Genomic DNA, 12992 nt, shown 5'->3' with positions numbered 1-12992 from the left:
GAAATCTGCAGCAAAAACATTGAAAGAATTGACATGTTGATGCTGCAGGTCTGCAAGTCACAAATAAGCAACGTGTGCATGAGACTTCAGGATTCTCAATCACTTTTGTGTCATTAAGAAATTCCTCAGGTTTTGTGACAAATCTGCCCTGAAAAAAACGCAGCAAAACATCAACGTGTGCACACAGCCTAAATGTACAGTGTACAGAGAAATGGCCTTGGCAGCTACAGAAGTCCGTAAACCATCAATAGTAGTGATGATCGAGTATGTTTCATTAACTCTTTCCAGCGAGCACGGTCAGGGGCTCACCGAGTATTTTGGTGTGCTCGGGGTTTCATTCATTGCACCGCGCCTGCAAGTGTCAAACAGCCATGACACTTGCAGGCGCGGCAACAACAAATGAAACCCGGAGCACGCCGAAATACTCGGCGAGCACTTGAGCGTGCTCGCCAGAATGGGTTAATGAAACATACTCGATAATCAATAGCTGTTGGCTGACAACTAATTTTCTTGCTTTCTCCATACACATGGACACTTGGCTCAGCCTGCAGAAAGAGGGGGATACGTCTATGCTAAACAGTACATTTCTGGTGTGGTCATTGAGAGGAACAGCAATACTACCCATGAGATTACAATGATTTACAATGGCGGAAGTTTGAAAATACTTTTAAAATATAAAATGATTGTAGAATTTAATTCTAACTTTAAAAAAAAAAAAGTTTAAATTTACAACTAAATTTTTGACCCTAAAATTATACACCGCATGCAGAATTATTAGGCAAATTAGTATTTTGATCACATGATACTTTTTATACATGGTGTCCTACTCCAAGCTGCATAGGCTTGAGAGCCAACTACCAATTAAGTAAATCTGGTGATGTGCATCTCTGTAATGAGGAGGGGTGTTGACTAATGACATCAACACCCTATATAAGGTGTGCTTAATTATTAAGCAACTTCCTTTCCTTTGGAAAAATGGGTCAGAAGAGAGATTTGACGGGCTCTGAAAAGTCCAAAATTGTGAGATGTCTGGCAGAGGGATGCTGCAGTCTTGAAATTTCCAAACTTTTGAAGCGTGATCACCGAACAATCAAGCGTTTCATGGCAAATAGCCAACAGGGTTGCAAGAAGCGTGTTGGCCAAAAAAGGCGCAAAATAACTGCCCATGAATTGAGGAAAATCAAGCTTGAAGCAGCCAAGATGCCATTCGCCACCAGTTTTGCCATATTTCAGAGCTGCAACGTTACTGGAGTATCAAAAAGCACAAGGTGTGCGATACTCAGGGACATGGTCAAGGTAAGGAAGGCTGAAAAACGACCACGTTTGAACAAGAAACAGAAGATAAAATGTCAAGAATGGGCCAAGAAATATCTTTAGACTGATTTTTCAAAGATTTTATGGACTGATGAAATGAGAGTGAATCTTGACGGGCCAGATGGATGGATCAGTAAAGGGCAGAGAGCTCCACTCCGACTCAGACGCCAGCAAGGTGGAGGTGGGGTACTGGTATGGGCTGGTATTATCAAAGATGAACTTGTGGGACCTTTTCGGGTTGAGGACGGAGTGAAGCTCAACTCCCAGACCTACTGCCAGTTTCTGGAAGACAACTTCTTCAAGCAGTGGTAGAGGAAGAAGTCAGTATCGTTCAAGAAAAACATGATTTTCATGCAGGACAACGCTCCATCACATGCATCCAACTACTCCACAGCATGGGTGGCCGGTAAAGGTCTAAAACAGGGTTCCCCAACTCCGGTCCTCAAGGCCCACCAACAGGTCATATTTTCAGGATTTCCTTAGTGTTGCTCAGGTGATGGAATTATTGCCTGTGCAGGTGATGTAATTATCACCTGTGCAATACGAAGGAAATCCTGAAAACATGCCCTGTTGGTGGGCCTTGAGGACTGGAGTTGGGGAACCCTGGTCTAAAACAAGAAAAAATAATGACATGGCCCCCTTGCTCACCTCATCTGAACCCCATAGAGAACCTGTGGTCCATCATAAAATGTGAGATCTACAGGGAGGGAAAACAGTACACCTCTCGGAACAGTGTCTGGGAGGCTGTGGTGGCTGCTGCACGCAATGGTGATCGAAAACAGATTAAGCAACTGACAGAATCTATGGATGGAAGGCTGTTGAGGGTCATCATAAAGAAAGGTGACTATATTGATCACTAATTTTTTGGGTTTTTGTTTTTGCATGTCAGAAATGTTTATTTCTAATATTTGTGCACTGATATTGGTTTACCTGGTGAAAATAAACAAGTGAGATGGGATTATATTTGTTTTTTTTTAAGTTGCCTAATAATTCTGCACAGTAATAGTTACCTGCACAAACAGATATCCTCCCAACATAGCCAAATCTAAAAAAAAAAAAAAAACAACTTCCAAAAATATTAAGTTTGGATATTTAAGAGTCTTTTGGGTTGATTGAGAACATAGTTGTTGATCAATAATAAAAATAATCCTCTAAAATACAACTTGCCTAATAATTCTGCACACAGTGTAGACCGTGGCAGTAGTTGAAGAAAAAAAAAATAGAAAATTCAATTGTTCCTTTAAATGTCTATTTCCCATTTGTACAACATCCCATACCAGTTAGAATATGGGTCAGAGATATGGGGGTGGAGGTTTCTCACCTGTACAGTGGACAAATGTATATTATCTTGGGATAAAAACAGCCAAGAACTGTGCTTTGGGCACGGTTATTAAAAGGGGTTTTCTACTTTCAACAAAGCGGCCTCAAACTGCACTCATGTAAAATAAATACAGATAACACTCCCCCTGCAGGAGTCCAGCGCTGCTGCTCTAGTATCTGTGTATTAGCTGTAGCACTGATGTTACAACTACAGCACACAGTTATTTACCTGCAAATTATCACTGTGGCAGCAGGAAAACACGTTTTTTTTCCAACAGGTTCCCTTTAAAAAGCAAAAGGGTGAGAAAATGTAATATTTTTTTAAATCCAAGTTTTGTGTTACATGCATGTTCAAAATTTGGGGCATTTTTCATATCATGATCTTTATTAAAATATAAACAAAAATTAAAAATGAGTAAATTTTGCAATTTTCACCATGACCACAGGCTTTTTTTTTTTTTAGACTTTTACTTCCTTTCAGAAAGTTTTCAGCAGACTCTTTCAGAGGCATGATTACAATTACAGGTACCAGCTCTACAACACAGTTGATAACATATAGGAAATGTCAAAGCTCACCCTGCTCCACCTTCCTTCACAATGACCTATGCACACGCTCATTAGATACATTAATACAAAGGATTAGGTCAGAGTCAGTCTATTGCTGCTAATGTACATGTGAATTTCCTGAAACCACAGGAGGTTACAGTCTAAAAAAAAACAGTGTTTCATGTGAAAATGACAATATTTTAAACTTTTAGTAAAGATTGTGATATGAGAGCAAATAAGGGGAGACCTACAGGGGAAATAGTCAAAAAATTAAAAATATATCTTAACACATAACCCTAAAAAGTCATTATCAGCTGACATTCGCTTTAAGCAATAAGATATAGAGTCAAACAAAATTAACCACCTTCCCCACACTTTACTTATAGGCACACAAAATTTTTTTCCATGAAATGTAAAATGTTCTTCAAAAGCATGTAACTAGTGCGGTCAATGACTTTATGCAAGTGTCGTGTGTACAGATAAATGTAAATCATACAAATGGTATCATAATAAAAGACTTTGAAAAATAAAATGCATTCAATAAATATCAATATACAAAATCTAATGTGGCCATAACAGACCCTGATAAGCATCCAACAGAGTTATTTGCGGAAGGGCAAGGGGTTGCCACTCAAATTCAAATTGTTCTCAAATTTGGCTAGATCATTTATTTTATAGTATACCATACTCCCTTCTACTTTATATCCATTTCAAAGCATTATAGTCCTGGAAACAATGTTGTGGCGGACGTTCTAATGAAAAGCCTGCTCTGTACCTTCTTCATACAGAAAGGTTCATTTGTCCTCTAAACTGCATCTGCTTACACACATCAAGTGCAGAATGCTGAGCTGGGATATACACCACTGACCTTCTATGTGCTACTTTATAGCTAATGAGGGATGGAACTGGTGTGTCAGGGGAGGGAAGTGTACAAGGTACCACAGGCCACAGCATGGAACTATGTACAGTAGTGATGAAGGGCAGCTTTCATTTATGGAAGGTTAAATATGACCCCAGACCATTTAAAAACAACTTTGGACTTGAAGGGGCTGTTTCATCAGAGGCAACCTCTTTCAAAAGATGACCGTTTGAGCAATTATCATCCCCTGGTAAACCGATGAATTTGCCAGGCAGCTATTCTGATGAAAGCATTCAAGGATGAAAAATGCCACTTGCAGAACAGCAATCCAGGCCCAAACAGGAAATCTCCTGTATGATGTCCCCTAAGTGGGTACAAAGAAAAGGGTCGTCCTTCTAAAACAGCCCCATTAAAATTAAAACCTCCAACTAGATGCCTCCACCAGACAAAGGGGGGTTACTACACTGCTTTCAACCAGTAGGTTTCTCCCTTTGTAATGCGTAGAGAGAACTCTGGTCAATCCAATGCAATATCCTCCTGCCTGAAGCTTGCTACTCCAAAGAAAACCAGAGAAAACATGGTACCCTATCCATCTGTATGCAACATTACACTGGGATACCAGGCTGTCTACCTCCTCCTGCTCCTGACATGCAGGGAGTGCAGATGGAAACACAGGGATGAAGACAATGAAAAAGTGATAGGAAGGCACAAATCAGGCTTGTGAAATGCCACTGCTTGTCACGTAATCGCACATGAATCACACAAATACAATAATTTGCTTCTCTGTCCGACAACTGCACTCACCACGCAGACACCACAAATCTGAATATTTTATAACTACTACCAAATAAAAGGGGAGTCTATATATTATTAAAGGCAGAATGTGGAAGCAGGAATGTCACGAGCACCATCGCTAAGAACAGGTGCCTCATAAATGATTCAAACTGCTGGAAAGGCTTGATGCCGGCACTTCAATTATATATAATGGGTTGGAGCATTGCACGAGGCACATGTTCCTGTAGAGCCACGCTCAGAAGTACTACAGTCTGCTGCTCAAATCTGCCTCAGCTTTGTTTTCTTTCAGTAAATTATATTATAAGAGCACATAATAATGCTGAAGAAAGTCAACTGTAGGAAGCTGCACAGATAGTGACACTTTTTTACCCATCTGTTTTACATAAATCAATTTAAATACAAAGGCAGCACAACAACAACAACAACATTAGAATAGCTGCAGCATACAACACAGCAAAAGCACCTGTCACCAGACAAAGGCCTTAAAGGGAATCTGCCAAAAGGATTTTTGCTGGAATCATGGTCTCTGTCCCTATAGTATGCTGCTCTCAGATTCCATAGCAAAAACCTGGTGACAGATTGCCTTTAAAGGGAGACTGTTTTTTGGTTTAATGCTGTATAGTTCACAGGCAGCATGAATCCTAGCCTGGCTGTGATATTGCACTGCAATCCGATGTGTGACAACCAAAATTTGTGGTTGTCCTGAGGAAGGAGCCAGATGGACTCTGAAACGCATTGACATTAATCCACTTTTTCCTGAGATCCTTTTAAATTGTCTCCAAATCAGCAGAGCATATCAAAAAATCCACTTTACCCTAGTAGCTTTCATGTATTCCCAGACAGACAATGATGTTGAGATCAGCGCTTTGTTGGTGCCATATCATCACTTCCAGCACTCCTTGTCCTTCAACTGGAACCGGTCACGTGAAAATACACCATTAACCAGTGCAGATATCAGTTAATAGCGTTCTGAACCTGCCTGGCGCCAGAACATAAACCCCCGCTGCCGGGAGGAAATTAACATTATTCCTCCCGGCAGCATTCAAGTTTCAGTCATGGAGGTGGAGCTGGCACAGCCTTAATAATGAGTGAGCTGTCAGTCAGTGTCGGGGCGTGGTTATAGCCGCTCAGTATGTACAGAGCGGTGACTGAACCCTGGCCACCCCCGTGATTGAACGCCGAAAGCTGTTGGGGAATAGAAGGATTTGCACACGTCTACATGCACAGAGGCTCCCCGCGTGTGCACAGTGAGGCTGTGTAGTTCCCAGGTTCACTGCACATGCGTAGTAACGAGCAGCTCCAACCTCACACAGCTGGGAACCTCACTGCGCACGCGCAGGGAGCCGCTCATCACAGCGCATGTGCAGTGAAGCTGGGAACTACACAGCCTCACTGTGCACACGCGGGGAGCCGCGGCTGGCTATGTCATATTGCGCAAGTGCCCCACTTACATCAGCGCTCGCCGGGAGCAAAATTCAAATGTGTGCGCGGCACCAGCACTGACTGAATCCGAGGATCACACCCTATGACTGAACGAGCAGGTAGGATATAAGTGTATAAAATGTTATAGACTCATGATATTTGCACCAATTTTAATGAAAAAAGCGTGTTAGTGATGCACATTGCATCACTAACAACACAAATGAGGGCAGTTTACATAGTAGATAAGACATGACAGGTTCCCTTTAACATAATTTTGATTTAAAAAAAAAAAAATGTAAAAGCCATTCCATCATGTCATGGTGACCCTAATCGGGACAGTCCTAACCTCTAGTATTACAGGGGTTTTCCCACAAACAAAAGATCATTTTAATGAATGGCTGTGTCTGACCGTGTACGGAACATGGTTTAAAATATTGTTTAAAAACAGGCAGGGAAACTTTTTACCTCACAAAAAGAACCAGCTGTGATCCCCGGCTGTAATGTCTGTATTGTCTTTTACTTCCTCCCCTGCCCAGGAGATGTGGTATGTTCCGTACACGAGCAGACACAGACATTGATTAAAATTAACTTTTGCTCATGGGGAAAACCCCTTTTATTATTATTTTTTATTAATTATATTTTTCCACATCTGCCTAAAACATTTGCACAGTACTTTATACAAAATACCTTACTCTGCATCATATTAGAAGAGCCATACATTTTTAATTTTAATTTAATTTTTTTCGCTTACAGAGCTTTTTTTTTTTTTTTTTTTTTTTTTAATTTCGCAGGATCCCAGTTGCTGAATAGATGATCCAGCTTCAAAAGCAACCTGTAGGCATTTCATAGTACAGGTCAATACAGTTCCAAAAATGGTGTCTTTTGGGGCGATTGGTTTTTCTTACCAGTATATACAATTTTGAGTGTAAAAAAGGAATTTGGGGCAGGTTACTAGTGCCTTAAAGAAATTGAACACGCAATTCTATGATCACATAAAAAATAGTGCATTATCTAGCCTTTGGCAGAATCTGGTAGCTGAGGCACATGGCAGACCCGCAGGAAATTGTTAGGCCTCCAGATGCCATAGCAACCCATCGGAAGCCAGAGATTGCGCTATGAGAGTACTGATTGGTTGACAGAGGAAGTGCTCTCCCTCTGTCAAACTCTTCATGTGTTGCTGTCACTATTGACAGGATATGTACAGACTAAACTGCTACGATTGTCGAGAACAGGTTTCAGCAGTTAAAGTAGGAGCCCCACTGTGTATATCAGTTGGACTCCTACAACTGATTGCACGGGTACAGTAGCTGTACCATACCATCAGCATGAAGCAAACATCTGTCATGGAGCACAAAGTATAGCATGATGCGTGATGAATATCTACTTCAAATTGTGTTAATGAGTTAATAATGCTGCTAGAATGGAAATGCATGGCTTTTAAAGTGCTCCATAATCAATTCATAAAGGGTGATTTCCATCTCATATAGGTATTCTAACCACCTCTTCGACTCCCATCTTTCTGACACTAAAAGGTGCTGCAACCCTAATTTAGCACAATGTCCATTCATAGACCTTACCTAAAATGTGGTCACCTAGTGACATGTTGTGCTAGGATCTGTAGCATACCTTCATTCAAGTGAATGGGGCCAGCTAAAATTTCCCTGCACAGGTGTCCAAGAGCATCACTGTGCAGGGAAAAACAGCACAGCGCCGAATTAACACTGCATCCTTCATTCTAAGATTCACCGGGAACCTCTGTTTTCGGATCACCGCAGACGGCATATCCTTGAGATATGACTGCTATAAAGAGATGTTCCCATATCATAAGGTGTAGCCTGCTAGTTACAGTGCCAGATTATAAAGTACTTTACATTTGCATAACAAATATACGTTGAACATAAAATACATAAAAACAAGGCAATGCCAAAAAGAAATAGAAATATGTACTCACTGGTAAGTTCATGGTGTATAACATCAGCAAGATTAGGCTCATCTCCCCACCAGAAAACCCAAAGCTCTTTGCAATCAGGCATGATCTCTCGTCTCCATACACATAACAGGTTGGCCTGCAAGCAACGAATGAAGCTCAAAAGAATGGGGTCGTCTTGGGCCGGAGCAGAGATGATTGGACTGCAGTCGCCGTGGCCTTGGAATTTGTAGCGACGCCATTTGATGCCAGTTAATTCAGCCTGATGGGGGGAAAAAAAAGAAACCATGATTAAATATATCCACACTTACTAGCAAAATGTGAAGGAAAAACACAAGCTTAATACTGAGAGACAGGGGAACGCTACAGCAGCTTATACAGCCAGGACTAAAATATAGGGAAAGATCAGGCAGTATAAACATTGTGATGTACGCCATACCAGCAGTAGGATAGCTGCAGACCATTACACTGCTCAGAGAAAAGAAACCATTACTCAAGTCTTCATTTTATAATATAAATACCAGCTATACACTGGGGTACTTGGCTCATTGGTCTGCTCATTTGCAACAGGTTGAAAAAAGCAGTAAAGAATGCCAAAACACAAACAGGTCACTGATATCCAGGAGCTCTTTATTCCCAACACAGAATTAAGCATTTTAGGGCCTAAAATGTGAACATAATCCAATTAACCAGCAGTGTCACAGCTGAACTAACTGGCTCTGTTCACAGTTCATTCTTCATTTACATGTAGTGTGTACGCAGAGTAGCCTCTGCCATACATGCAAAAAGTGTCCATTGTGGTCCATCAAACAGAGGGAGGCCAAAAGAGTGTCTTTTAGCCTCCGTCTGGGGACAAAAGAAAAAAAATTATTAGTATTCGTGGGGGCTGCTTACATCAGATGTTTTATGCAAATTCAACTTCAGCACAGAATTGCTCCACAGCAGTAACCCTACTACGCACTTCACACTGCTCTTGTGAGGTGCAACCTGAACAAGGATACATTCGTATGCAGCATTTTGCACATTTTTTCGATGCCACACATGCAATCAACACAGACCTCTTGTTTTAGGTGCTTAGTATATTTATTTTGTTTCATCAATATACCATGCCCTGGGTATGGGTTTGGACTTACTCCTCTACATACTTCTAAATAAGACTTGAAAAATATTGAGGGGAGGGGAAATTAAAAACATAAAAACACACTGCAAACAAAAAAAAAAAAAAAAAAAAAAGGGATGAGGAAAAACAAATAGTGGTGGGAACCAAGGCTGTGGAGTCTGTGTCCATTTTGGTGGAGTCGGTATAACATGGACCTGGGTACAGTAGTTCAATGCAGTATTGTGCTGTAAATTTTTTCATAAGAATTTGGCAAAGTTATGAAATATCCTATAAATGTTTGTTCTATTCCTGATCTAATGATCTCGGCTTTTAGTTGAGATGCTCAGTAGTGAGGCCGTGCTGTGGAATCAGGGAAATTGAGGAGTCGGAGGTTTGGCGTACAGACTCCTCAGCACTGGTGGTAACCACACGTTCTATGACTGCTAGTTCAGGCATCGCAAAAGGAGACATGGCATTGAACTCTGCCCTATAGTCATTATGTGTAAGACTATGTGCCCACGATGCGGAAATGCTCCGGATTTTTTCCTGAGCGTTTCTGCATCTCCCTGGCGGAAAAAAAGCATGTGGATTGTACATGCGCTTTTCCCGCCAGATAGAAGCGTTTGTCAAGCGTTTTTGCATGCATTTCTGCATGCGGGTTATCAAGAGCTTTCCAAGCGATTTTAGCATCACTTGGAAAAGTGCTCGACAACTTGGTCACACTATATAAATCCATGCAACCGGCATGGATTTATATACTGTGACCAAGTAATAGTTAAAAAATAAATAAATAAATATGGCAAAAAATAAAGATTATACTTACCTTCTGATGGTCCCCGGTGTGTTGTATGGGTCGCGGTGGTGTGAAAGGACCGGCGATGACGTCATTGAGTCATGTGACAGGTCACGCGACCACCGACGTCAGCGGTTGCGTGACCTGTCACATGACTAAATGACGTCATGGCAGGTCCTTTCACACCACCGCGACCCATACAACAGACCAAAAGGAGCGGAGAAAACACCGGGGGCCACCAGAAGGTAAGTATAATCTTTAATTTTTTATTTTAAATTCTTTTTTTAACAGGTTCTATGGTACCAGAGTCTGAAGGAGAGTCTCCTCTTCTCCAAACCCGGGTACCATCCACACATAGAATCGCATAATATCCGTATGTGCAAATGGGCTGACACGGATAATATGCGTTTCAATGCAAGTCAAATGGCGGCAATTACTCTGTGTGTCCGCAAAATTAATGGACATACTGCGTATTTTTCCGCAATGATAATCCGCAGCAGAAATTTCAGTAGCATGTGCACAGCACATGCGGATTATCATTGGGGGACCATGGGGCACGTATTACCAACCGTTTTTTTTAGTGTTTTCGCTGCGGAAATTCTTTTTTTTTACACTTGTACTGTTCGGTCAAAAATGACCGATAGCCTTTTATACTAATCTCTAGCCATTTTTTGAGTAAAATAAAAGTTATAATTTAATTCTGGACTATATATTGCATCTACTTCTATTTATAAATTTATCTAGGTCCTTTTGGTCCGTGCAGATTTACACATACATACATTTTCAAATTACGATACATGCGACAATTTTTTCACATTATACCAACTGAGGCAGATGTTGCTGAAAAGAAAAATGTCCATGCTGGGTACTGTTAGAAAAAATAAGCCAGAACTGCCGCAAGGTATCCTCAGTAAGAGAGGCGTTTATAGTTCTAGGTTTTATTTCACTAAGGATACATCAGTAGTTTCTTATGTTCCCAAAAAATACAAACAGGTCATTCTGATGAGCACAATGCACCATGATATTGCAATCAGCAATCAAGACGATAGAAAGCTGGACATTATTTTACATTACAATGCCACAAAAGGGGCAGTTGATACTCTAGATCAGTGGTCCCCAACATTTTTTGCACCAGGGACCGGCAAGGATGGGGTGGGGTGGGCGGGGTAATGGAGGGATTTGAAGTTTAGTGCATACTTATCATATAGTGTAGACCAGGTCCCCGCCAGGAGCTATGCCAGGAGCCCCACATAATGTGCTGTGCCAGGAGCCGCATCACTGAGGCCCCATCACGCCCTGCAGCAGGACAGGGCAGCTGTCCTGACAGCTGCTGTTCAGCTGCATTTACTTCATCCCAGGGGCGGACACAGACTGTAGTGGGCCCCTGTGCAAGAAATTTTTGGGGCCCCCCCCCGCCCTTCATAAGGCAACAAAGTTATGTAAACATAACCCCCCCATGTGCATCTCTCACCCCCCCATGTGCAGCTCACCCCCGTGCATCTCTCATCCCCCTCCGTGCATCTCTCATCCCCCTCCGTGCATCTCTCATCCACCCCCCGTGCATCTCTCATCCACCCCCCGTGCATCTCTCATCTCTCCCCTCCCTCCCATGTGCATCTCTCATCTCTCCCCTCCCCCCATGTGGATCTCTCATCTCTCCCCTCCCCCATGTGCATCTCTCATCTCTCCCCTCCCCCCCATGTGGATCTGTCATCTCTCCCCTCCCCCCCATGTGGATCTCTCATCTCTCCCCTCCCCCATGTGCATCTCCCATTCCCCCCACTCCTAGTTAATTGTATTTAAAAAAAAATAAAACTTGTTATACTTGCCCCCATGCGATCCCTGCAGAATCCTGGCGCTCGTCCAAATCGCTGACACCAGGTTCTCCTGACTTCCGGCCATGTGACGGCGCCGTCACATGACCGGAAGTCAGGGGAATCATGAAGGTGCTGCCGCAGCAGCGCAGCGCTAAGATGTCCCGGACCCAGCGCTTAGCATGCGGCCGGGGGCCCCATGAGGAGAGAGACGCACAAGAGGGGGGCTCCTACCGGCCGGGCCCCATACTGGAGTCAGGGCAGTCATGCCCTGATGGCGGCCCTGCTGGAGGCTGGAGGGGCCCCCTCTCCCCGCGGACCGGCTGAAAAACCCCAACGGCCCGGTCCTGGTCCGCGGACCGGCGGTTGGGGACCTCTGCTCTAGATCAACTCATAGGCACTTACACCTGTAAACACAATACAAATCGGTGGCCAATGGTTGTTTTTTTACAACATTCTTGATGTGTCGGCATACAATACAGTCGTGTTATGGCGTGAAATACATCCAAATTGGAACAAAAATAAACTATATAAGAAAAATTTTATAGAGAAGTTGGGAAAATCACCGGTTAGCCCATATACTGAAGAAAGAAAAGTAACACCCAGAGATGATGGAGAAGCAGCCATTGTCCACATGATCCAACAGCATGCTAAAGAAAATGAACCAACAGCTTCCACCGGCATGGCTACGATACCCACGGCCTCCACCAGCATCGCAACCAGCCTAAAACGGAAACAATGCGCCTTCTGTCCAACATCAAGTAATGACAAAACAAATGGGATATGTTGCAGCTGTGCAAAGTACTTATGCAAAAGACATGTAAATTATACTTATGACGAATGCAAACAGTAAATTTAGCACTGTGAACCTTATTTACCATTTTATATAGAAAAAAAATGAACTTTTAAAAAATATATATATTTACCTAGAGTTTGATGTTATTAGTTCTAGTTTACAGTTAAATAAAGATTATTTTAATGTGCAATATGCATGAATATCGCAATAAGGCCATGTAACCTTTTTTGATGCAGAAAAATAAAAATTAAGTTCTTGATTTCATTTTTCATTTGTTTATGAACAACCATGTTCTATCTCGGTCATA

At 42.2% G+C, this 12992-nt stretch overlaps 1 protein-coding gene across 1 annotated transcript in view; it reads right to left on the bottom strand.

The window, feature by feature from the left end:
* Positions 1–12992, bottom strand: part of MED13L (mediator complex subunit 13L) — a 156414-nt gene that overhangs the window by 101381 nt on the left and 42041 nt on the right. Inside the window, exon 2 of the mRNA XM_073672062.1 lies at positions 8208–8445. Coding sequence (XP_073528163.1) covers positions 8208–8445 — 238 coding nt within the window. The remainder of the gene's footprint in view (positions 1–8207; positions 8446–12992) is intronic.

Source organism: Phyllobates terribilis, unplaced genomic scaffold, assembly GCF_046119375.1.
Source record: "Phyllobates terribilis strain yellow unplaced genomic scaffold, ASM4611937v1 Scaffold_1__5_contigs__length_1240528914, whole genome shotgun sequence".
NCBI classification, from domain to species: Eukaryota; Metazoa; Chordata; class Amphibia; order Anura; family Dendrobatidae; genus Phyllobates; species Phyllobates terribilis.
The sequence above is the reverse complement of the archived record's forward strand: the minus strand, read 5'-3'. Positions and strand labels throughout refer to the sequence as shown.